We start from the raw sequence: 26331 nt of genomic DNA, 5'->3' as shown, positions 1-26331 counted from the left end.
CATAGGGAGAAGACCTGTCATTCTGTTATGGGGTATCTCTGCTCTCTCCATAGGGAAAGGCCTGTCATTCTGTTATGGGCTACAGTAAATACTGTAGGGGTCATTCCAGACCTCAAACATACATGCTCAAACACGTACATAAACATGCACGCACACACCTTGCACAGACACACAGACACACAGACACACACACACACACACACACACACACACACACACACAAAAAAAAAACACGAATTTTTCCCATTCAATATTCTGTGCAGTGGGGTCGATGCTTGTGCTGTAGATTGATGCGCAATTACAATGATGTCAATCACTCCACAATTCCACCGCGCTGCAGGAATGAATAAATAATCTGCCTTGAAAGAAAAGTGAACAATTTATAAATCCTGTACTGTACATTCCAGATCTCCCTCCATTCGTCTATTTTTCTCTCTTTACCCCCCCTCTCCTCTCCCACCTTCTGTATCTCCCCTGTTTCCCTTACAAAGCGCTCACAGTAACAGTAAGACTGATGTAGGGTTTGATGGAATTATAGTTATCAAATTAACCGTAGCTCACACTCACAAACACTTCATGGCTGACCTCCAATCTCTAAATGAATGACTTAATACTCCAACCGGACCCTGTTTTATTACTCACTGATTTACTCTCTATACTGCCCCCACACTGGCTAAAGGGAGTTAGTTCTACAATATATTTCAGATTTAAGACTCACAAAATCTTATGGAATAATGTGTCAATGCTTACTGTATAGGCTACCTGTCTAAAAAGACGTACTGTCTAGAAAGCATTCACACTATGCCAATACGAAGTGTAGATTTTCATATCGCAATACATACTGTGAAGAGTTACATGGCATTACATAATGACTCTCAACATGACACCCCCCTTTGAGAAAGGAACAGCATGCGTTGCGTATCACCAGATAATCACAGTGCCTTGGGATCTACAGTAAGCGTGACTTTCCTCATTACAAATTATGCTAGCGTTATGCCTTTTCGCCGTAAGGTATTTCACTCTAAGCTAGTGGGAAGTGCGGCATCAACACATCGTGGGTATCCTATAATGCTCTATTGATCTGTTGTATGAGAGCCCAGTGGTCCCAGAGGAAGGGAAGGTATGTTCTGCTCAGTGATCACCCAGGTGAAAACCCTAACCTCCTTCAAAGTAAAAGTCCTAACATAAGCAGGTCTCACATTATAATGATCTGGTACAGGAGAGACCAGTGGGCCGTAGAGGACTGGGGATACTGTATATTTTGGTTAGTGATCATTCAGGTGAAAACCCTGACTGAGTGTAATACACCCAGCAGAGAGACTACTCAGCAGGTGAGCGAAGTTTCCCCTACTTACAGTTTCAGGATCAGCTCCCCCTCCCCCAATCCTAACCTTAATCATTAGTGAAGAAAATGCTAGGATGACCCAAGATCAGCATGTTCACCCTACACCCGGATAACTGATCCAGCAGTAAGACTACTATCTGGGGCTAACTACCGGGCTACCTGGGGAAGATCTGTGAGGAACCAGAGCTATGTGGATAACAGCTGTTTTAGACCTGTCTAACTGACACTCCAGATGGGCAGACAGAGGGACAGGACAGCCAGGGGTTGAGGACAGCGGACTGTCAGACGCAGACAGACAGGTGCATAACCGTCCCTGGAAGGTTACAGGAACAGTGAACACAGACAGACAGACAGAGACAGACAGACAGACAGACAGACAGACAGACAGACAGACAGACAGACAGACAGACAGACAGACAGACAGACAGACAGACAGACAGACAGACAGAGATGGAGGTGTGAGACTCAGAGATGGACAGCAGGGTTATAGGGAGACAGACAGGTGTGAGCCAGCCAGCCAAACAGATGTGAACCAGACAGACAGGCAGACAGGTGTGAGACTCAGACAGATGGACAGCAGGGTTATAGGGAGACAGACAGGTGTGAGCCAGCCAGCCAAACAGATGTGAACCAGACAGACAGGCAGACAGACAGACAGGTGTGAGCCAGCCAGCCAAACAGATGTGAACCAGACAGACAGACAGACAGACAGACAGACAGACAGACAGACAGACAGACAGACAGACAGACAGACAGACAGACAGACAGACAGACAGACAGAGGTGTGAGACTCAGAGATGGACAGCAGGGTTATAGGGAGACAGACAGGTGTGAGCCAGCCAGCCAAACAGATGTGAACCAGACAGACAGACAGGTGTGAGCCAGCCAGCCAAACAGATGTGAACCAGACAGACAGACAGACAGGTGTGTGACTCAGAGATGGACAGCAGGGTTATAGGGAGACAGACAGGTGTGAGCCAGCCAGCCAAACAGATGTGAACCAGACAGACAGACAGACAGGTGTGAGCCAGCCAGCCAAACAGATGTGAACCAGACAGACAGACAGACAGGTGTGAGACTCAGAGATGGAAAGCAGGGTTATAGGGAGACAGACAGGTGTGAGCCAGACAGACAGACTTACAGAAGGAGCTGCTTTCGTCCTTTGTGCCGTCCATGGTGCCATCCGGAAGCATCTGGAGGTAGAAGCCATGCCGGTTGTAGAGTCTTGTGACGATACCTTTCAGTTGGGGCTCTGCAGGTGGAGGGAACAGGACAGGGTTCACAACACACAGGTACCACGGCAACCAACATATGTGTGTGGCCTCATACTGCCCTATCCTACAGAAACACAGCATCTGGGAACGTGTGTGTGTGCATGTGTGTGTGTGTGTGTGTGTGTGCGTGTGTGCATGTGTGTGTGTGTGTGCGTGTGCGTGTGCTTGTGTGTGTGTGTGCGTGTGCTTTAAGCAGGTGGTGGATATCAAAGTTGATGTCCAGCAGTTAAAGAAAGACTCTGCGCACTGCAATCTATTTCCTCCCAACTTCCACCTATATTTTAACATCAGGTCTAAGACCTTAAAGGAAAACTCCTCCCAAAAACAATCTTTTGGTATTTGCTTCATTAGTCCATTGTTGATATACTTCCAAAAATGTTTTGCTTGTCAGCAATCATGTTTTCAAGATGTATAACTTTCAAAATACAGAAATACAGCTGCCCTTATCAAGAAAAAAATGTAGTCAGATTGCAGTATAACTGCAGTACACTTTTACTGCAGTTTCAAAAGTGCAATCTTTTTTGTGAGGGTGGTGTGATTCATTTTGCATTATTTGATGCAAAATGCATCATACAGGCAGTATTTATGTCATTTCATTCGGACTAATGACTTATAAAACAAATGCCAAATAGTTTGGGTTTGGAATTTTCCTTTAAGGTGTTGTTATTATGGACACATTCTGGAGCAGACTGCATGTAAATTACAGTGTGCAGAGTGCTCCTTCGTACTGGTGAACAAACAGTCACTAAGGGAGAGAACGTTGTGTCCCCCTAATGCATGAGAGCCCTGCTATTTACACTGAAAGGCACCGTCTGTGTCTACAGTGGCCTTCTGATTGATGGGACCTTGCAAGGTGCCTGCTTAAAAAGGGACAGCCTCTACTGTGAGGAAGGTAGGGTGTGTGTGTGTGTCTATTGCCTAGCACGGAGAATGCTTCATTAAAGATGGATAGCATGTGAGACTGTGCTGCTCTGTTTGGGTAGAGGAGTGAGAGAGAGAGAGAGAGAGAGAGAAGAGAGAGAGAGAGAGAGAGAGAGAGAGAGAGAGAGAGAGAGAGAGAGAGGAGAGAGAGAGAGAGAGAGAGAGAGAGAGAGAGAGAGAGAGAGAGAGAGAGAGAGAGAGAGAGAGAGAGAGAGAGAGAGAGAGAGAGAGAGAGAGAGAGAGAGAGAGAGAGAGAGAGAGAGAGAGAGAGAGAGAGAGAGAGAGAGAGAGAGAGAGAGAGAGAGAGAGAGAGAGAGAGAGAGAGAGAGAGAGAGAGAGAGAGAGAGAGAGAGAGAGAGAGAGAGAGAGAGAGAGAGAGAGAGAAAAAACAGAGAGCTACTAAAAGTTGCATGACCCGGGACACCATTTTCCATCTACTGTGGTGCTCTGTTTTGTTGTTTTCAGAATATGTTCTGAGGCAGAAAAGTTGTTTGTCGATCTAGCTGGGATTTATATCTTATATGAACTGTGAGCTTATCTGCTGCATTTGCAGCCTCTTGTTGTGTGTATTAGCTTCCGGTTGACAGCTAGCGTGCTAGTATGCTAGCTAACGCTATGGGACAACAGCAGTTGTTTACCCTGCCTGACAACAGATCAAATCCTTCACTTAGAACCTCCAAATAGCAGGAAAATAACATGTAGCATCCTATGTAGCTTCCTGTTGACAGCAGGGGACAGCAGTTGTTGGTTTCTTTTTTCTGTGCTCCACACAAGACAGTCTGTCACATCCTGACCTTAGTTCCTTTTTTTATGTCTCTATTTTAGGTTGGTCAGGGCGTGAGTTGGGGTGGGCATTCTATGTTTGTATTTCTATGTGTTTGGCCTGGTATGGTTCCCAATCAGAGGCAGCTGTCAATCGTTGTCTCTGATTGAGAACCATACTTAGGCAGCCTGGTTTCGCCCTTCAGTTGTGGGTAGTTTTCTGTCTTTGTACCAGACAGGACTGTTTCGTTTGTTCTGTTTTTTTGTTCTAGTGTTCAGTGTAATTAAAAGATCATGAACACGTACCACGCTGCACCTTAGTCCTCTCCTTCTTCCACCTAAGACAGCCGTTACACAGTCCCTCACTTTAGACCTTCCAAGAGCAGGAAATACAGGGAATGTCTAGCACCTTGTTCCAGTGTGCTAGCTAACGATACAGGACAACAGTAGGGTTACCACATTTTTAACATACCCAAATACGGGACAACAGGAAGATTTTGTGGGACAGTGTAGCCTAGATTAAAATATATATATTTTTGTCAGCAGGTGTCTGTAAAAAAAAAAAAACCTAGGCATTAATATGAGGGCTAAGTCCCTTGCCCCACAAGTTAAAGATATCACATTTCAAAATAGGCCATCATTACTGTCAATTGTGAATTATAATTTTTTACGATATTGTGTCACATAATGGTGTTAACAAACTATATAGCCTTCCTGTATTTTGTTCAAAGCACATTTTGCCTAGTTGCGTGTGCTGGACTATTCAAGCAACTATCCTAAAATCTCAAGAAATGAGCTGGTGTTTTTGGTGTAACAGTAACATTATACTATGCTATTATATTTGGTTCTGAATACAAATAGATCATTGTGATCTTCCAAGGCATTGATTATTCAGCTTTGATCTAACTGTACTAAACGAGCACCACTGTGAGAAGTAGCGGCGTGCTGCTCTGGACACCCCTGCTCCCGCTGCACTGAACAAGCTAATTGAAGCACACCTAGCTACTCATTTGCCTCGCACAAAATTTGGGGATGCAGAAACGAGAAACTACACGTGTGGCTGTTTTATGAAAATCTGGGAATATGTGGATACGGAAACATTTCTGGCTGTTCTTACTTTTATAGCTCTTCATCAGAAGTGTGCATTTTGTAAGTAGTTAGGCTAACAGTCCTCTCCAAGTTTAGCTGGAATTGAATTTAGCCTGAAAGGATTTGAGAAATGTGATTGGTCGGCGATAGGCCTATGATGTTGGCCTACGTCTCGTCTTGCGCTGCGCAAAATATCAGATCTCGACAACAATTTTCATAAACGCAACGTGAATGCAGAAGACAGGTTGGAATGTCTGGCTGAAATACGGGACAAATCAAATAGCACTTCTAAATCAGCGATGTTTGAATTTGTGGGACAAAGGGACAAAATGCGGGACTGTCCCGCACAATCCGTGACATGTGGTCGACATGGACAACAGCGTCTTGTTTTCTGTTTTCATGTGCCCCACAGCAGAGAGAATCCTTCACATTAGACCATTAGCAGGGGAAATACTGTATCACATGGATCACAGATAATGTCAGAATACTTAAGTGCCACTACAATCCAGATTTAATGAGCAACATCAAATATGCATGAGGGTACGGTAGTATCGGGGCATCTGGTAAAAACAGGGCTTCTGATACCTTGGCCTTTTGAGTACAGGGAGGTAAAAGATATCACTTGTACAGTTGTGTGTGGCTGCTAAGGGTTTAACCGTTTCCTTCCTGGGAATAGTTAGGGAGATACCTGTACACTAACATTTGTTAAATCATGAAAGGCCCTGACTAACACAGAACGTGTCAGGAACGTTTACGCAATGTGGAAACGTCCAGTTGGTGACACAATGCTGTTAAATGTTGGGTGAAGTTTGTGGCCCCTGGAATGCGATTGGATCCAATAATGACCGCCTCATCGGCAGTGGGTGGTCAAACACCAGACACACAGGGTCAGAGTTCAACAACTTGCTTGTTCTGGAGTACAGTTTTAATCCCAAATTAAGCCTCAGTCTACACTTTCAAGCCTCGCTTATCATACTGTACTGGACAGAAGCAGCACTTCTCATGACAGTGGATCTTACGCAATATTACAAAACACTGTCTATAGAGACACATTACACAAGCGGTCAAGCACACACACACAAACACACACACACACACACTCATTCCCCCTCCAGTCAAGGTTAAACACAGCAGTAGCTGCTGCAAGTGGTGTGGAGCCGGGGGAGCATGTCAGTCAGACTGGGCTGTGTTCAGCAGAACATCTGGGGGTTCTGGAGAGGGCAGGGGCCGGCCGAGGAGAGCTTCCCCCTCCTGAGTCTGTCCTGCCTGGGCTGGACGAGCTGTCAGGCTGGCCCTGCTGGACCTCCCTGGTTCCGTATGCTAAACACTGCAGGGGCACCACTGCTCTACCACTCCCCCACCACACACACACACACATTGCATGTACGCACAAACACACACCACACGCACGTTGCATGTACGTACACACACACACACAAACATGTTGCATGTACGTACACACACACACACAAACACGTTGCATGTACGCACAAACACACACCAAACACACACCACACACACAGCCCCACCCAGCCGCAGGCGTCACAGTGGCCTGATAGAGAGAGGAGCCATCGATCCAGGATTAGGCGCCTTCAGGACTGCACATGATGTTTTAACATTCTGGGTGTGAAGCAAGGGGGAATAAGCCAAGCCAAGCGGCCACTGGAGTCGTGAGCGGATGAGAAAGCCACCTACAGTCACACACAGGAGGGGAGGGGCTGAGAGAGCGAGTCGGGCCCGTTTTCAGAAACATCACTTTTGCCATTCAAAGGAAGTCTAGGTGTAAGAGACTGTACCAAACATGAATATATTCATTCATCTCACCCATTTAAGTCACAATATTCCCCAGTGTCTCACATCTGACAACATGACCCATTCCCATTGGTTTCTTTTCCTTGGCTGTGTGTGGTAACTGAGAGCAGAGAGATCTGAGATGGATGTGTGTACGTCCGTGTGTGTATGTATGGGTGTGTGTGTGTGTATGTGCGGTCTGAGATGGATGTATGAATGCTGGCAGGGCCCTTCCCAGAGCATGGAAGTGACGGACACATCTAAAGGAACGGGGTTGGCCGGGGCAGAGGGGTGGGGCAGGCTTGCCAAGGACTCGAGCCGTCACACACACACACTGATGCCCAGTTGGGCTTCACTCTACGTGGGATCTCTCTGGCATTCTTTCTCCGTCCGTCCGTCACCCCCCTCCCCCCCTCAGTCCGTGGATGCGTAGTGAGTTATGTGGTTTGGATCCCTCCTAATAATGTCATATATCAACCAATCAGCAGGGGATAACAAGGCATTACTTTTCTCTGCTGAAAGAGAGAGGGAAGAAAGAGAGGGAGGCAGATAGTGGGAGAAATAAGGAAGAAAGACAGAGGGAGTGAGAGGAAAGAGAGAGAGAGATGGAACGAGAAAGACCTAGCATACAACAAGAGATGGAGAGAGAAAGAGAGAAGCAAACGAGAGAAAAGAGAAGGAAATGAGAGGTAGAGAAGCAAAGCGAGAGAGAGAGAGAGAGAGAGAGAGAGAGAGAGAGAGAGAGAAGGAGGGAGGGATATGTAGGAATTGCGTGGCTGCGGCGTGGCAGGGTAGCAAGGGATGACAGAGTTATTTCATTAGGAGAGATTCGCTCTCTTAATAAAAGAGGAGCGAGCATCACGCCTTCACGACCAACGTCAATAAAGCGCTGAGGCGAGACGCTGCTTAACCAAACCAGCCTGTCTGTCTGTCAGATACACACTGGAGAGAGATGGTTTCATTTAAATTTGCTTTGGTAAATATGCTTGTTCCAGTTTAGTTGACCTATTCACAGCAGTACAAGGCCATTCAGACAGAATATCAGGAGATAACAGTATTGGATGTGCTGCAGGACATTGTTCATTATACTGTTGAAATAGCTCAAATAACTCAAAGGATATCGGCATGACTTAGATTCAATTCCAGGTTCATTCAGTGGTGGAAAAAGAAGATACCTTAACAGAAAATGAGTCAGGTAAAGGTGAAAGTCACCCAGTAAAAACTACTTGAGTAAAACTATTTGTTTTGAAATATACTCAAGTATCAAAAGTAAAATTGTAAATAATTTCTAATTCCTTATATTAAGGAAACCAGACGGCACCATTTTTTTCTTCTTACGGATAGCCAGATGTACACACCAACACCAGCAGTATACCACTCTGAATCCCACTGCTGTTTGGCTTCTGAAGCTAAGCAGGGTTGGTCCTGGATGGGAGACCAGATGCTGCTGGAAGTGGTGTTGGAGGGCCAGTAGGAGGCACCCTTTCTTCTGGTCTGAAAAAAAAAATCCCAGGGCAGTGATTGGGGACATTGCCCTGTGTAGGGTGCTGTCTTTTGGATGGGATGTTAAATGGGTGTCCTCACTCTCTGTGGTCACTACAGATCCCATGGCACTTACTGTTGGGGTGTTAACCCTGGTGTCTTGGCTAAATTCCCAATCTGGCCCTCATACTGTCACCTAATGATCCCCCGTTTACATTTGGCTCATTCATCCCCCTCCTCTCCCCTGTAATTCTTCCGCAGGTTGTTGCTGTAAATGAGAATGTGTTCTCAGTCAACTTACCTGGTGAAATAAGGGTAAAAGAAAAAGTGATAAGTGTGTGAATTGGACCATTGTCCTGTCCGGCTAAGGATTCAAAATGTAATGAGTACTTTTGGGTGTCAGTGAAAATGTATGGAGTAAAAAGTACATTATTTCTTTAGGAATGTAGTGAAGTAAAAGTAATCAAACATATAAATAGTAAACTACAGACACCCAAAAAACTACTTAATAGTACTTCAAAGTATTTTTTACTTAAGTACTTTACACTACTGCAATCATAGTTTTTTTCTACCTAACAATCCAGTAATCTTGCTACTGCAGCTCATATTGTATTTGCTCCCACCATCACAGCCTACAGCTGTTAACACACCCACCAACTTAGATTTCCACTAGCGTTAATATTTGAATCTGCAACATTTACATCCATGGCAACAGAAGCTACTGATGAAATAACACCTAACAACAAGCTACCACAACCCCCCCCACACACACATATCTCTGTCCCCATAAAACAAGTTTAGAGACCTGCTGCAGTAGCTTTCAGGAGAAAGATGCAAACTCACACACGCACACACACGCACACACACGCACACACACGCACACACACACACACACACACACGCACACACACACGCACACACACGCACACACACACACACGCACACACACGCACACACACACACGCACACACACGCACACACACGCACACACACGCACACACACGCACACACACGCACACACACACACACGCACACACACGCACACACACGCACACACACGCACACACACACACACAGGAGGCATAAAAAGCTCCAGGTTCATCTTTCATCACATATTCATAATTACGATAAGTGCGCAGATAAATTGCATCAAATGACCATGTCTGCTCTTGGTGGCCCCGTTTGAGTAAGAGTAATGGGGAGAGAGGCAGGCAGAGCCCACATCCTCATGGGCATATTTAGTGGGACCATCAATCATATCTCGCTGTGAAAGACTCCTTCATCATTCATATAGACATGGGTGTGGTGACACTTTAAAACAAACTATTTTCTTGCCGTTACCACAGCTCTGACTATGGTGCCCGCCAACTGCCCACATTTAGGGAAATGGATCATGATAATTCAGGAAATGGATTTATAGGGTGTTGACGATTGAGATGAGAGAAGCTATGCCATGTATTATGCATCTATTAACGTGAAATGCATTGTGGGTAGTAACGGTGTAATACGAGGAGGAAAAGTAACCAGGTCCAATTGAATGAAGCCCTATTGTCACTTCATACAACCGTTCCAAGTATGTCACTAAAACCACAAAGGAAGTTAAAAGTTGCCCAACAACTCTGGCAGTATTTCTCTACTGACATTGCATTGGCTGGAGAGAGACGACAGCTAGCCAATGAACACAGTACACATCTCTTGGGCTATATCCTATTCACCTAAATAGTGTGTTTGGAAATAGGGTGCTATGTTAGGATATAGAAAAGAAATTGAAAGAAAAGTGTGTGAGCACTTAGTGAGATACATTTGGTTGGCTTTCTCAGTCCAATTCCATAGTATCTGGTTTTATAGTATCCCAGGGCAAGGACCAGAGCCATACAATGTGTCTGGTTTTATAGAATCCCAGGGCAAGGACCAGAGCCATACAATGTGTCTGGTTTTATAGAATCCCAGGGCAAGGACCAGAGCCATACAATGTGTCAGGTTTTATAGTATCCCAGGGCAAGGATCAGAGCCATACAATGTGTCTGGTTTTATAGTATCACAGTCCGATTCCTCTTCTTCAGACGACGAAAACCGTTACAGCCTCCTTGATCACACACACTTGTCAGTTCTGCCCACACATTTTCTATGGGATTGAGGTCAGGGCTTTGTGATGTCCACTTTGTTGTCCTTAAGCAATTTTGCCACAACTTTGGAATTATGCTTGGGGATATTGTCCATTTGCAAGACCCATTTGTGACCAAGCCTTTACTTCCTGACTGATGTCTTGAGATGTTGCTTCAACATATCCATGTAATTTTCCTCCTCATGATGAGGCCATCTATTTTGTGAAGTGCACCAGTCCCTCCTGCAGCAAAGCACCGCCACAACATGATGCTGCATCCCCATGTTCACGGTTTTATGGTATTTCCCCCCAAATTTTTTTTTTTTTTTTTTTTTTTTAATTGTACCTTTATTTAACTAGGCAAGTCAGTTAAGAACAAATTCTTATTTTCAATGACGGCCTAGGAACAGTGGGTTAACTGCCTGTTCAGGGGCAGAACGACAGATTTGTACCTTGTCAGCTCGGGGGTTTGAACTTGCAACCTTCCGGTTACTGGTCCAACACTCTAACCACTAGGCTACCCTGCCGCCCCTCCAAACATAACAATGGTCATTATGGCCAAACAGTTATAATTTAGTTTCATCAGACCAGAGGACATTTCTCCAAAAAGTATGATCTTTGTCCCCATGTGCAGTAGCAAACCGTAGTCTGGCTTTTTTTATGGTGGTTTTGGAGCAGGTTATGTCAATATAGGACTTGTTTTACTGTGGATAGATACTTTTGTACCCGTTTCCTCCAGCATCTTCACAAGGTCGTTTGTCGTTGTTCTGGGATTGATTTGCACTTTTCGCACCAAAGTACATTCATCTCTAAGCGACAGAACACGTCTCCTTCCTGAGCAGTATGATGGCTGCATTGTCCTATGGTGTTTATACTTGCTTATAATTGTTTGTACAGATGAATGTGGTATCTTCAGGGGTTTAGAAATTTCTTTTGATTTTCCCATTATGTCAAGCAAAGAGGCAGTAAGTTTGAAGGGAGACCTTGAAATACATCCACAGGCCCACCTCCAATTGACTCAAATTATGTCAAATCAAATCAAATCAAATCTTATTTGTCACATACACATGGTTAGCAGATGTTAATGCAAGTGTAGCGAAATGCTTGTGCTTCTAGTTCCGACAATGCAGTAATAACCAACAAGTAATCTAACTAACAATTCCAAAACTACTGTCTTATACACAGTGTAAGGGGATAAAGAATATGTACATAAGGATATATGAATGAGTGATGGTACAGAGCAGCATAGGCAAGATACAGTAGATGGTATCGAGTACAGTATATACATATGAGATGAGTATGTAAACAAAGTGGCATAGTTAAAGTGGCTAGTGATACATGTATTACATAAGGATGCAGTCGATGATATAGAGTACAATATATACGTATGCATATGAGATGAATAATGTAGGGTAAGTAACATTATATAGGGTAGCATTGTTTAAAGTGGCTAGTGATATATTTACATCATTTCCCATCAATTCCCATTATTAAAGTGGCTGGAGTTGAGTCAGTGTCAGTGTCAGTGTGTTGGCAGCAGCCACTCAATGTTAGTGGTGGCTGTTTAACAGTCTGATGGCCTTGAGATAGAAGCTGTTTTTCAGTCTCTCGGTCCCAGCTTTGATGCACCTGTACTGACCTCGCCTTCTGGATGATAGTGAGGTGAACAGGCAGTGGCTCGGGTGGTTGATGTCCTTGATGATCTTTTGGCCTTCCTGTAACATCGGGTGGTGTAGGTGTCCTGGAGGACAGGTAGTTTGCCCCCAGTGATGCGTTGTGCAGACCTCACTACCCTCTGGAGAGCCTTACGGTTGAGGCGGAGCAGTTGCCGTACCAGGCGGTGATACAGCCCGACAGGATGCTCTCGATTGTGCATCTGTAGAAGTTTGTGAGTGCTTTTGGTGACAAGCCGAATTTCTTCAGCCTCCTGAGGTTGAAGAGGCGCTGCTGCGCCTTCTTCACGATGCTGTCTGTGTGGGTGGACCAATTCAGTTTGTCTGTGATGTGTATGCTGAGGAACTTAAAACTTGCTACCCTCTCCACTACTGTTCCATCGATGTGGATAAGGGGGTGTTCCCTCTGCTGTTTCCTGAAGTCCACAATCATCTCCTTAGTTTTGTTGACGTTGAGTGTGAGGTTATTTTCCTGACACCACACTCCGAGGGCCCTCACCTCCTCCCTGTAGGCCGTCTCGTCGTTGTTGGTAATCAAGCCTACCACTGTTGTGTTGTCCGCAAACTTGATGATTGAGTTGGAGGCGTGCGTGGCCAGGCAGTCGTGGGTGAACAGGGAGTACAGGAGAGGGCTCAGAACGCACCCTTGTGGGGCCCCAGTGTTGAGGATCAGCGGGGAGGAGATGTTGTTGCCTACCCTCACCACCTGGGGGCGGCCCGTCAGGAAGTCCAGTACCCAGTTGCACAGGGCGGGGTCGAGACCCAGGGTCTCGAGCTTGATGACGAGCTTGGAGGGTACTATGGTGTTGAATGCCGAGCTGTAGTCGATGAACAGCATTCTCACATAGGTATTCCTCTTGTCCAGATGGGTTAGGGCAGTGTGCAGTGTGGTTGAGATTGCATCGTCTGTGGACCTATTTGGGCGGTAAGCAAATTGGAGTGGGTCTAGGGTGTCAGGTAGGGTGGAGGTGATATGGTCCTTGACTAGTCTCTCAAAGCACTTCATGATGACGGATGTGAGTGCTACGGGGCGGTAGTCGTTTAGCTCAGTTACCTATCAGATGCTTCTAAAGCCATTATGTAATTTTCTGATATTTTCCAAACTGTTTAAAGACACAGTCAACATAGTGTATGTAAACTTCTGATCCACTGGAATTGTGATGCAGTGAATTATGAGTGAAGTAATCTGTCTGTAAATAATTGTTGAAAAAATGACTTGCGTCATGCACAAAGTAGATGTCCTAACCGACTTGCCAAAACTATAGTTTGTTAACAAGAAATTTGTGGAGTGGATGAAAAACGGGTTTTAATGACTCCAACCAAAGTGTATGTAAACTTCTGACCCCAACTGTATACACACACACACACACACACACACACAGACACACACACAGACACACACTCACTGAGAGGTCAGAGTGAGGGAGAGGAGTAGCTGCTGAAGATTAATTAAAGAGAGACTGATGAACAGTTTGTTCTCTTTGGCTGTAAAGCTGAATGATTTGTAGCTTAACGAACGGCAGAATAATTAAGGCAAAGAGAAAGAGTGAGCGAGAAAAAGAAGAAAGGGGGAGGAAAAGCAGCTGTCAGAGAAATGAGTGAGAGATGGGCTACAGAGGAAGAGATGGGGGAGGGTGAAGGGGTTGGAGATTGATAATGTCGGAGAGAAAGGAAGAAAAGATAAGAAAAGAAGAAAGAAAGAGGGAGAGAGACGGAGGGGGTGACAGTGCTTAGTAAGAGAGAAGTTTCCCTTGGGGGCTGTTGTATTTGGGGGAGAAAAAGTGAGAGGGGGAGAGAGGGAAAGACAGACTGATGGACAGACAGGAGGATAGAGTGACAGACAAATGGAAAGAGCTAAAGAGAGAGAGAGAGGGGGAGAGAAAGGTGTGAAGGAGAGAGCCTTGTGGAGGTTTCCCATGACTTTAACAATTAGACCCACAGTGCTCTGGTGTCTGGCCTCCACCCAGAACCTGACAGGGCCAGGAGGAGGGGAGAGAGAGAGAGAGAGAACGAGATCAAGGAAAGAGATAAGGAGGAAGGAGGGAGAGAGTACATGAGAAAAGAGAGAGAGAAGAGCAGAGGAAGGGTAGTGGGAGGCAGAGAGAACATGATAAAGGAAAAAGGGAGAGGGGCGGAGGGAGGGGAGAGGGAGGAAGGGAGAGAGAACATGATAAAGGAAAGAGAGAGGGCAGAGGGAGTGAGTGAGGGAGAGAGAATGTGAGAAAAGAGAAAGAAGAGGGGAGGGATGAAGGGAGCGGGAGAGGGAGAGGCTGAGAGAGCGAAAGAGAAAAAACAGAGGGGGCGGAGGGAGCAAAAGAGAGGGAAGAAAATATATCTGGCTATAGCTCTGATGTTACAACTTGCAATGTTAAAGGGTGTCAAAGTTGGAGTACTGCCAAATTGCAGATACTACAGTGAGGATTTCTCCCAGGCGTTCCATTCGTCACTTGCATGAACACAGAAATTGGTTATTAGAAAAGCACAAACATAAAAATGTTCATCACAGATGCTACAAAATAAAATAGGCACCATACTTTTCTTTCACCTCTTTAAAATACACTGAACAAAAATGTAAAGTGCCCCATATTTCATGAGCTGAAATAAAATATCCCAGAAATGTTCCACACGCTCAAATTTTGTGCATTAATGTGTTTACATTCCTGTTAGTGACCATTTATCCTATGCCAAGATAATCCATCCTACCTGACAGGTGTGGCATATCAAGAAGCTGATCAAACAGCATGATCATTACACAGATGCACCTTGTGTTGGGGGCAATAAAATGTCACTCTAAAATGTGCGGTTTTGTCGCACAACACAATGCCACAGATGTCTCATGTTTTGAGGCACCGTGCAATCAGCATGCGGACTGCATGAATGTCCACCAGAGCTGTTACCAGAGAATTGAATGTTATTTTTAGAGAATTTGGCAGTACGTCCATCCGGCCTCACAACCACGTCGTGTGGGCGAGCGATTTGTTGATGTCAACGTTGTGAACGGAGTGTTCCATGGTGGCGATGGGGTTATGGTATGGGCAGGCATAAACAACGGACAATAAATACAATTTCAATTTATCGATGGCAGTTTCAATGCACAAAAATACTGCGATGAAGTCCTGAGGGCCATTGTGAGTCCCATTTTTTTAAGGTATCTGTGACCAACAGATCTGTATTCCCAGTTACATGAACTCCATAGATTAGGGCCTAATGAGTATTTTTTCATTTGACTGATTTCCTGATATGAACTTTAACTTGCGTTTATATTTTTGTTCAGTATAGTTTAATACCCATATTTTTGCTCTTCAACAGGGAAATGATGCACTCTGGTAATGTGAGTGGTCTGACCTTTTGAGCGATAAATACTGTATATTCCCTTAAGTGCCATTACAGGCAGGCAGATACAAGCCAACAGTCTGCCTCTGTAACCTCTGTCCCATCGCTCTCAGGATGACAGTCACTGCATAACATCATTCGACAGTGTGACTCACAATAACATTACAACTCTGTATATTTCACAGTCAACAGTTAACACTGCTTCCAGAAACCTAATCGCTTCACCTGGATGTTCCTATTGTGAATTGAGACTGTGTACACCCACTGCAGTGCTACTGCCCTGTGTCTGACTCACTGTGCTAAGGAGAGGCAATGTGTGGCTGCCAGTGGGTGAACTTACAGACGCACGTGCAAGCACTTACACACACGCACACACATCTCTCTCCCAGCAGTTAAGAAGTCGTCCAGTCGCCTGTGTGTGTTTACCAGCGAGTGTGTGTGTGTTTGCGTGTATCAATGAGTGTGCAATAGTGAGTGTGTGTGTGTGTGTTTATCAGCAAGTGTGTGTGTTTGTTGTTGCCACAGCAGTGTGACAGAAATGGATGGGGTGGAGTGACCCTGGGATGGACTAGTGTCCTCTTTGTCAGTGCCCTTTGACCCTTGTTGCGTGTAGTGGCGGACACGCTCTCCCACAGTGTATTAGTTAATGATCGCCGTACCGTCCTCCCAGTGAGAACCATCCGCCTGTCATCAGTGTACAGGGGTGTGTGTGTGTGAGTGAGCGAGAGAGAGAGCTAGAGAGAGGGAGAGGGAGAAAGAGGGGGAGAGAGAGGGAGAGAGAGAGTAGGTGAAGAGGAGAGAGTAGGTGAAGAGGAGAGAGAGAATCCAGGATATGTAGGCGTCTATGTATCCTGGAGCCATGCCGTATGGGACACCTAACTAAATGTGTGTGTGTCTGGTCGTCTCTAAGTGTGTTTGAGTGAGTGCACTACGCATCTTAATCAGTGGCATAGATATCTGTATGGACCTGTCGGCAGCAGTGCACCGGATGAGAGAACAGAGCCCTCCCGACAGTAAGAAGGAGAAAAAAAGAGAACAGCAGAGGAAACGGGTGTTTCCCTGTGGCCTGACAGCACCGAGCTGTTTTATTGTCTCAGCTCAACAAAGCAGCCAAGACACTGAGAACAGAGGGATGAGAGGGATGAGAGGGGGAAGAGGATGAAGTGTACACTTGTCTGCAGTCCCACCCCTCCCTCTCTCTCCTCTAGCTTTCTCTCTCTCCTTCTCTCCCTCACTCTCTTTTAAACCTCTCACCCTTTCTCACTTTCTCCCTCTAAATACATAGACTCTCTCCTCTGCCTCAGAGTACTCTCTCCTCCCCTCTCTCTTTCTAGCGATGATTCGAAGCCACGGCAGTGGGACATGGACCACAATGCTAATCAGCTTTCTCTGTGGTGTACATCTCTCTCTCAATTCAATTTCAATGTAATTTTGATAATTAGCAGGTATCGGCCTAATTCTGCTCTCTCTCTCTCTCTCTCTCTCTCTCTCCTCTCTCTCTCTCTCTCTCTCTCTCTCTCTCTCTCTCTCTCTCTCTCTCTCTCTCTCTCTCTCTCTCTCTCTCTCTCTCTCTCTCTCTCTCTCTCTCTCTCTCTCTCTCTCTCTCTCTCTCTCTCTCTCTCTCTCTCTCTCTCTCTCTCTCTCTCTCTCTCTCTCTCTCTCTCTCTCTCTCTCTCTCTCTCTCTCTCTCTCTCTCTCTCTCTCTCTCTCTCTCTCTCTCTCTCTCTCTCTCTCTCTCTCTCTCTCTCTCTCTCTCTCTCTCTCTCTCTCTCTCTCTCTCTCTCTCTCTCTCTCTCTCTCTCTCTCTCTCTCTCTCTCTCTCTCTCTCTCTCTCTCTCTCTCTCTCTCTCTCTCTCTCTCTAATTAAATTCCAAGGGCTTTATTGACATGGGAAACACATGTTTATATCTCCAGGCAAATGAATAGACAATAAACAAAAGGGAACTAAACAAGAGAAACATTGGTGAACATTACAGAAGACATATAAAATGTATTATTGGCCATGTACAGTGCTGTTACAATGTGCAAGTAGTTGAAGAAAGCTGGGGATAATTAAACAGATAAATATAGGTTGTATTTACAATGTTGTTTGTGCTCCACTGGTTACCCTTTTCTCATGGCAACGGGACACATATCTTGCTGCTGTGACTACACACTGGCAGTACTTTGCCTAACAAATATGGGAGTTTATCAATGTTTGATTTGTTTTCAGATTCTTTGTGGGTCTGTGTGATCTCTGGGAAATATGTGTCTCTAATATGGTCATACATTTGTCAGGAGGTTAGGAAGTGCAGCTCAGTTTCCACCTACTTCTGTGAGCAGTGTGCACATAGCCAGGTCTGCCTATGGTGGCCTTTCTCAATAGCAAAGGCTACGGCATCTAGATGGAATTTGTATTTGTAGTACTGGCAACTGGACCTTTTTTGGAACATGATTATATTTGTGTTAATGAGATTTACTGTCAGGGCCCAGGTCTGACAGAATCTGTGCAGAAGATCTAGGTGCTGCTGTAGGCCCTCCTTGGTTGAGGACAGAAGCACCAGATCATCAGCCAACAATAGACATTTGACATCAGATTCTAGTAAGGTGAGGCCGGGTACTGCAGACTGTTCTAGTGCCCTCGCCAATTTGTTGATATATATATATATATATATACTGCTCAAAAAAATAAAGGGAACACTTAAACAACACAATGTAACTCCAAGTCAATCACACTTCTGTGAAATCAAACTGTCCACTTAGGAAGCAACACTGATTGACAATAAATTTCACATGCTGTTGTGCAAATGGAATAGACAACAGGTGGAAATTATAGGCAATTAGCAAGACACCCCCAATAAAGGAGTGGTTCTGCAGGTGGTGACCACAGACCACTTCTCAGTTCCTATGCTTCCTGGCTGATATTTTGGTCACTTTTGAATGCTGACGGTGCTTTCACTCTAGTGGTAGCATGAGACGGAGTCTACAACCCACACAAGTGGCTCAGGTAGTGCAGCTCATCCAGGATGGCACATGAATGCGAGCTGTGGCAAGAAGGTTTTCTGTGTCTGTCAGCGTAGTGTCCAGAGCAAGGAGGCGCTACCAGGAGATAGGCCAGTACATCACGAGACGTGGAGGAGGCCGTAGGAGGGCAACAACCCAGCAGCAGGACCGCTACCTCCGCCTTTGTGCAAGGAGGAGCAGGGGGAGCACTGCCAGAGCCCTGCAAAATGACCTCCAGCAGGCCACAAATGTGCATGTGTCTGCTCAAACGGTCAGAAACAGACTCCATGAGGGTGGTATGAGGGCCCGACATCCATAGGTGGGGGTTGTGCTTACAGCCCAACACCGTGCAGGACATTTGGCATTTGCCAGAGAACACCAAGATTGGCAAATTCGCCACTGACGCCCTGTGCTCTTCACAGATGAAAGCAGGTTCACACTGAGCACATGTGACAGACGTGACAGAGTCTGGAGAAGCCGTGGAGAACGTTCTGCTGCCTGCAACATCCTCCAGCATGACCGGTTTGGCGGTGGGTCAGTCATGGTGTGGGGTGGCATTTCTTTGGGGGGCCGCACAGCCCTCCATGTGCTCGCCAGAGGTAGCCTGACTGCCATTAGGTGCGGAGATGAGATCCTCAGACCCCTTGTGAGACCATATGCTGGTGCGGTTGGCCCTGGGTTCCTCCTAATGCAAGACAATGCTAGACCTCATGTGGCTGGAGTGTGTCAGCAGTTCCTGCAAGAGGAAGGCATTGATGCTATGGACTGGCCCGCCCGTTCCCCAGACCTGAATCCAATTGAGCACATCTGGGACATCATGTCTCGCTCCATCCACCAACACCACGTTGCACCACAGACTGTCCAGGAGTTGGCGGATGCTTTAGTCCAGGTCTGGGAGGAGATCCCTCAGGAGACCGCCACCTCATCAGGAGCATGCCCAGGCGTTGTAGGGAGGTCAAACAGGCACGTGGAGGCCACACACACTACTGAGCCTCATTTTGACTTGTTTTAAGGACATTACATCAAAGTTGGATCAGCCTGTAGTCTGGTTTGCCACTTTAATTTTGAGTGTGACTCCAAATCCAGACCTCCATGGGTTGATAAATTTGATTTCCATTGATAATTTGTGTGATTTTGTTGTCAGCACATTCAGCTATGTAAAGAAAAAAGTATTTAATAAGATATTTCATTCATTCATATCTAGGATGTGTTATTCTAGTGTTCCTTTATTTTTTTGAGCAGTGTATATTGAAAAGGGTGGGGCTCAAGCTGCATCCCTGTCTCACCCCACAGCCCTGTGGAAATAAATGTGTTTGTTTTTTTGTGGGTTTTTATGTAATGTTGTTCTTGTTGTTGTTTGTGTACATGGATTTTATAATGTTGTATGTTTTTTCACGAACACTGCTTTCCATCAATTTGTATAGCAGGTATTCTGGGTGTTTCAGGGAAAAGACGTACATTTGACCTCCATCCTCTTGGATGTGACAATGGTTAATAAAATCTCTCAATTTCTGCCCATTTTTTTGCACAGTCTTGCAGGCCTTCTCATACAGATGCAACTGTATATGCATTCGTAAATCAAGACCTTTCTTGAGTTGGGCCCTGTGGGATGGTGCAACTGTTGAAAATGTGAGCCTATGGTTGTGTAGGGGAAAGGGTTGAGTGTGTGTGGGTGTATGTGCATATCCCACAACTATTGTGAAGGAGTAAAAGATGTTAGGGACAATATAGGATGATTGCTAATATAATAATTGCTTGTAATAATGTAATTTTGGTAATGGCGAGACTGGTGAGACGTAAAATCCTTTGCATAAATAGCCTACATTACTACAAATATTAATAGCTAATTATGGAAAATAAGAAAACAGTATTTTTTTATTTTTTTTTGATGGCTATATATAATACAAATCGAGGTGAGTGCGATGGAAATGCATTTGGCGGTTGATTTACTTCTGTTATGTAAATGGCACCGTGTGCTCTTTTCGAAGGATGGATTCCAGTCTTTTCAGGGCTATGGGATACAGTGGGTCAGGGGTGGTCTGCCGGGCATTGAGACGACATCCCAACTCGGGATGAGGAGGACTTTTACCAGGTGGAATAGTGGGGACCAATTGGAGGTTTACTTAGTAGCAATGCAAATTTCCTGGTGCAACTATATGTGCCTTTAGAGGCCATGCAATTCAGTACTCATCTATAAAACAAAAGCAATTTAGATCAAAAGAGTCCATATTAACAAAGGAAATTGAAGGACTAACAGTACATTTACATAGCAATAAAAACGGTACTATAGAGGCACAGAATTAGTTAGAGGAAAAACAAAAAGAAATGGAGGAACTTATTCAAGAAAGATCCAGTGTAATATATTATAAAAATAAAGCGAACTGGATGGAATATGGGGAAAAATGCACCAAATTCTTTTTCAATCTTCAAAATAGAAATGCTACAAAAGAAATGTATTGAAACTTGTTACAAATGATGGAGTCACGCATGATTCTCAGATAGATATTTTGAAATAGGAAGTAAAGTACTTTAAGAACATGTTTTCGTTTCAGTCTCCTCCATCTCCACTAACTGAAACTAATTGTATGGATTTCTTTCCTAATAATAATGTAAAATTAACATCTGTACATAAAGACTCATGTGAAGGCCAAATTACAGAGGAGGAACTTCTTGATGCAATTGGGGCCTTTAAGGCTGGGAAAACTCCAGGCCTGGATGGCATACCAGTGGAAGAACACAATTTATTTTTTGATATACTCAGAGGACCTTTATTAGCATGTTTTAACCACTCCTATATAAATGGTAGACTATCGGACACACAACAAGAAGGTCTGATATCATTATTACTGAAACAGGACCCAAGTGGTATATATAAAGATCCAGTCCTTTAAAAAAATTGGAGACCTCTCACAATTCAGTGTTGTGATGCAAAAGTCTTAGAAAAATGCTTGGCGCATATAATTCAAAAAGGTATTGTCAGATATTATTCATCCTAATCAGACAGGTTTTTTACATGGATGATACATTGGAGATAATATGAGACAAGTACTGGAAACAATAGAATACTATGAAATATCGGGGACACAAGGCCTGGTTTTCATATCTGATTTTGAAAAGGCTTTTGATAAAGTTTGACTGGAGTGTATATATAAATGCCTAGAATATTTCAAATTTGGGGAATCTCTTATAAAATTGGTTAAAGTTATGTATAGTAACCCTAAGTGTAAAATAGTAAATTATGTCTACATCTCAAAATATTTTAAACTATCTAGAGGAGTAAAACAAGGTTGTCCACTATCGGCATATCTATTTATTATTGCCATCGAAATGTTAGCTGTTAAAATTAGATCAAACAATAATATTAAGGGATTAGAAATCCGGGGCTTAAAAACTAAGGTGTCATTGTACGCTGATGATTCATGTTTTCTTTTAAAACCACAATTAGAATCCCTCCACAGCCTCATAGAGAATCTAGATACTTTTGCTATCCTCTCTGGATTTTGCCTACACCTAGTGACCTGCTTTTTAAATTATATGAACAAAAAAATATTCAATTTTATTTGGAACGGCAAGCCAGACAAAATTAAAAGGGCCTATTTATATAACGAATATGAATTTGGGGGCAAAATTATGAAATATTAAAGCATTAGACCTCTAACTAAAGGCATCTGTCATAGAAAAGTTATACTTAAATCCAAACTGGTTCTCTCGTAAATTGGTAGGAATGTCTCATCCTATGTTCAAGAATGGCCTTTTTCCCTTTATTCAGATTACACCTGCTCACTTTCGGTTGTTTGAAAAGCAAATAATCTCCAAAATATCGTTATTTTTTAAACAAGCCTTAGAAAGTTGGTTGCAATTTCAGTTTAATCCACCTGAAAAGACAGAACAAATAATACAAATATTGTGGTTAAACTCAAATATACTAATGGATAAAAAAAATGAATTTTGCGAAGAAATGTTTAAAAATGGTATAATTTTACTGAATGATATCATAAATAGGACCTGTGGAGTTATGTCACACATGCAGCTAACACAGACATATGTAAATGTCTGCTCTACCCAAATTTACAACCAATTAATTGTAGCATTACCACAAAAATGGAAGAAGCAAGTAGAAGAGGAGAAAAGTAAGGGACTTGTATGTCGGCCCTGTATTAAAGAACATAAATGGCTAAAGAAAAGTGTGATAAATAAAAACATATACCGATTTAATTTAAGAACCGAAAAACTGACAGCTGTGCCATATAAATTGCAAAATAGTTGGGAAGAGATTTTCGATGTATCCATTCCATGGCACATGGTTTATGAATTGATACGCAAAACAACGCCAGATTCAAAACTTCAAATTTTTCAATTTGAATTACTATGCAAAATTCTTGCAACCAATAGAATGTTATATATATGGCGGATACAATCTTCCCAGCTCTGCAGATTCTGCTGTGAGGAGGCAGAGTCATTAGATCATTTATTTTGGTTTTGTCCATATGTAGCTTGTTTTTGGTCACAGGTCCAGGAATGGCTGAAGAATTGCAACATTTGCCTAGAACTAATGCTGCAGATAGCAATATTGGGTGATTTGAAAAGCCATAGTCAATCAATAATACAATAATTATTTTAGCAAAAATGTTTATTTTTAATTTACAATCTGTAGAAGCTATGAGAATAGAAAGGTTCAGTACTTTTGTAAAGCATCACAGCACAGTTGACACATATATGGCAAATAGAAATCCGAAATGGATGATGTTGAGAGATAGATGGGAGGGGTTGAATGGAGCTGAAGGGTGGGAATAATAACAAGATAACCAATGTAAAACATACAGGATCTGTAAAATGTATATAGGTTCAGAAATGTTGTGAAATAGCACAGTTACAAATAGAAATCAAACAGGATGGACATCAGAACTAGAGGAAGGACTAAAAACAAACAAAATATTACTATTGTAAAATAGATTGTGTCTGTAAAATACGTATAAGATATGTCAACTGAAGGTAGAAGCCTAAGTGTTTATTAGTTTACTCCAATTGGAGGAAGGGTGGTAGGGTTTGCGGGGAATAATAAAGGTATATTCTTTAAAAAGTATGTATATCTATATAGGTATGTGTATGAATATATGTATATATGTATGCATACGTGTATGTATATGGACATGTATATTTACCCCAAAAATATATGGGGGATTGGAAATGATGCAGACAATTACATTGATGAAAGCAACAATCTTTCCGCAATATGAAGCTGATCCACCCCTTAAAGAAAAAATAATAATAATAAATTTAATTTGTATAGCAGGCCCTCATGCAAAATTGAGTCAAAAGCTTTTTCGAAATGAAGAAGGCATGAGAAGACTTGGCCTTTGCTTTGGTTTGTTTGTTTGTCAATTAGGGTGTGCAGGGCGAATACGTGGTTTGTCTCCACTTTTGTGAATTGGGGTGATCAGTCCTTGGTTCCAAATATTGGGGAAGATGCCAAAGCTGAGGATGATGTTAAAAAGTTTAAGTATATCCTTTTGGAACACCACAGGCCTTTTTGGGTTGGAGGGTTTGTATTTTGTCCTGTAGTTCATTCAATGTAATTGGAGAAACCAGTGTGTTCTGGTAGTCTTTAATAGCTGATGCTAAGATTTGTATTTAATCATGTATATGTTTTTGCTGTTTGTTCTCTGTTCTTTGTTATAGAGACAAAAATATTGGAGAAGTGGCTGATTCATGTCTGTTTTGGATTGATAACTCTTTGTGTTGTTGTTTGTTTAGTGTGTTCCAATTTCCACAGAAGTGGTTAGATTCTATGGATTCTCAATTTCAATTCTCAATTTCAATTTCATTGAGAGGATTTCTGATGTGCTGTTCCTTCTTTTTCCGTAGTGTATTTCTTTATTGTTTTAGTGATTCACCATAGTGAGGCTCAGGCGTAGGCTCAGGTTTTCTGGGTCTCTATGTTTTTGGTTGGATAGGTTTCTCAATATCTTTCTTAGGTTTTTGCAGTCTTCATCAAACCATTTGTCACTGTTGTTCATTTTATTATGTTGTCTGGTTGAACAATTTTTATTTGATTGGAAAGCTGAGAGGTCAAATATACCGTTTAGGTTTCCTACTACGAAGTTCACACTTTCACTATTACAGTGAAAGGTTTTTTTCCCAAGAAGTTGTCTAGAAGGGATTGAATTTGTTGTTGCCTAATTGTTTTGGGTGGATTTCTACACTGCTTTGCTTCCATTTATAGCATTTCTTAATATTATGCAGTTAATTTGGCTTTGATGACTCATTGCTCTGTTCAAGTCGACTGTGATTTTGCTGTGATCTGATAGGGGTGTCAGTGAGCTGACTCTGACTGCGGGTTGAGGTCAGTGATAAAGTAAGCTACAGTACTACTGCCAAGCGATGAGCTGTAGGTGTATCTACTGTAAGAGTCCCCTCGGAGCCTTCAATTGACTATGTACAGAACCAGCGGGTGACAGTGCTGCAGGAGTTGTGACCTGTTTTTGATGGTTGTTTTGTCATAGTTGTATCTAGGGGGGCATATTTGTAAGGGAATGCTGTCACCTACATGTAGGCTTTTGTCTCCCTGTGTGCTAAGCGTATCCAGTTCTGGCATTTTGGTCAGCACAGTACATGTCCCTGAGCCTGGGAATGGTTGATCTTCCTCTCTAGGATGGAGATGCTGTCATCGTTAAAATATGGGGATTATATTGGGGGGGATATAGGTAGCGCACAAGGCCATATTTATCTTTTGAGATAATTTCCTTATTACCAAATCAGCATTACCAAATGAGTCCCTTACTACCAAATGAGTCCCTTCCCTGTTTCACACCTGGTAGTTAGGTGGATGGGACTATCAGCTCTCTGTTACTTAAAAAGGCAACTAGTGGGTCCGTCTCCTCTATACCATGTATCTTGTAGGATGACCGTGTCTGTATTTCCAATTTCTTTGATGAAGTCTGCGTTCCTGCTCTTTAGGCCAAAGGCAGAAGACCTCAGACCTTGTACTGTATATTTCTAGATGAAATAGTAAAAGCTTTGTGTTCCATAGTGTTTAGGCTCATACCATTACAGTAGGTGTGAGCAGAGCATGTCGAGCATCTGATACATTACACTTAGGTTGCAGGATGGCGCTTGTGGAGGTGCATTAGTGGTGGTTGGGCCTGTTGCTCTGCTCACAGCCTGGGCATATGTGCAGCTGTCATGTTGAGGTCCTTGCTGCAGGGGCAAGGGGCCTGGGGGGACAGAAGGGGCATAAGTCTGACCTGGGGGGGCTATATAGGGTGTGGCTAGGGTTTGTTTGGGGTGTGGTCGACTGGTTGGGGTGGGGATGTGGCTGGTGGTCTGGAAGTGAGTCTTCTTGGAGGGGTGGGGGGGTGTCTTACCATTCTGGGCGGGGTGTCCGTTTCTCTGTTGCTTCTGTGTGAGGTGCCGAGGTTGCAGTTGAGGGTGATGTGCTTCAGCCCTGGCAAAGGTAGGGACTGCTGCCTTGTCGAGGTAGACCTGGTCGTAAAGGCTGTTCAAGTCCAGGATGGAGTGGTGGGCCAGGTAGACATTAGGTTTTGAGGCACAGTCACAGTAGCAGGGTGGAGATAG

General features: G+C 43.7%; 1 protein-coding gene across 1 annotated transcript in view; it reads right to left on the bottom strand.

Moving 5' to 3' along the window:
- LOC121847586 (fibroblast growth factor 11-like) overlaps window positions 1-26331 on the bottom strand; it is a 177170-nt gene that overhangs the window by 80580 nt on the left and 70259 nt on the right. The window contains exons 2-3 of the mRNA XM_042329347.1: window positions 26001-26251; window positions 2487-2597 (exon numbers count right to left, since the gene is read on the bottom strand). Coding sequence (XP_042185281.1) covers window positions 2487-2597; window positions 26001-26251 — 362 coding nt within the window. The remainder of the gene's footprint in view (window positions 1-2486; window positions 2598-26000; window positions 26252-26331) is intronic.

The sequence above is a fragment of the Oncorhynchus tshawytscha genome, linkage group LG10 (genome assembly GCF_018296145.1).
Source record: "Oncorhynchus tshawytscha isolate Ot180627B linkage group LG10, Otsh_v2.0, whole genome shotgun sequence".
NCBI lineage: Eukaryota > Metazoa > Chordata > Actinopteri > Salmoniformes > Salmonidae > Oncorhynchus > Oncorhynchus tshawytscha.
This window is presented reverse-complemented; position numbering and strand designations above follow the sequence as displayed.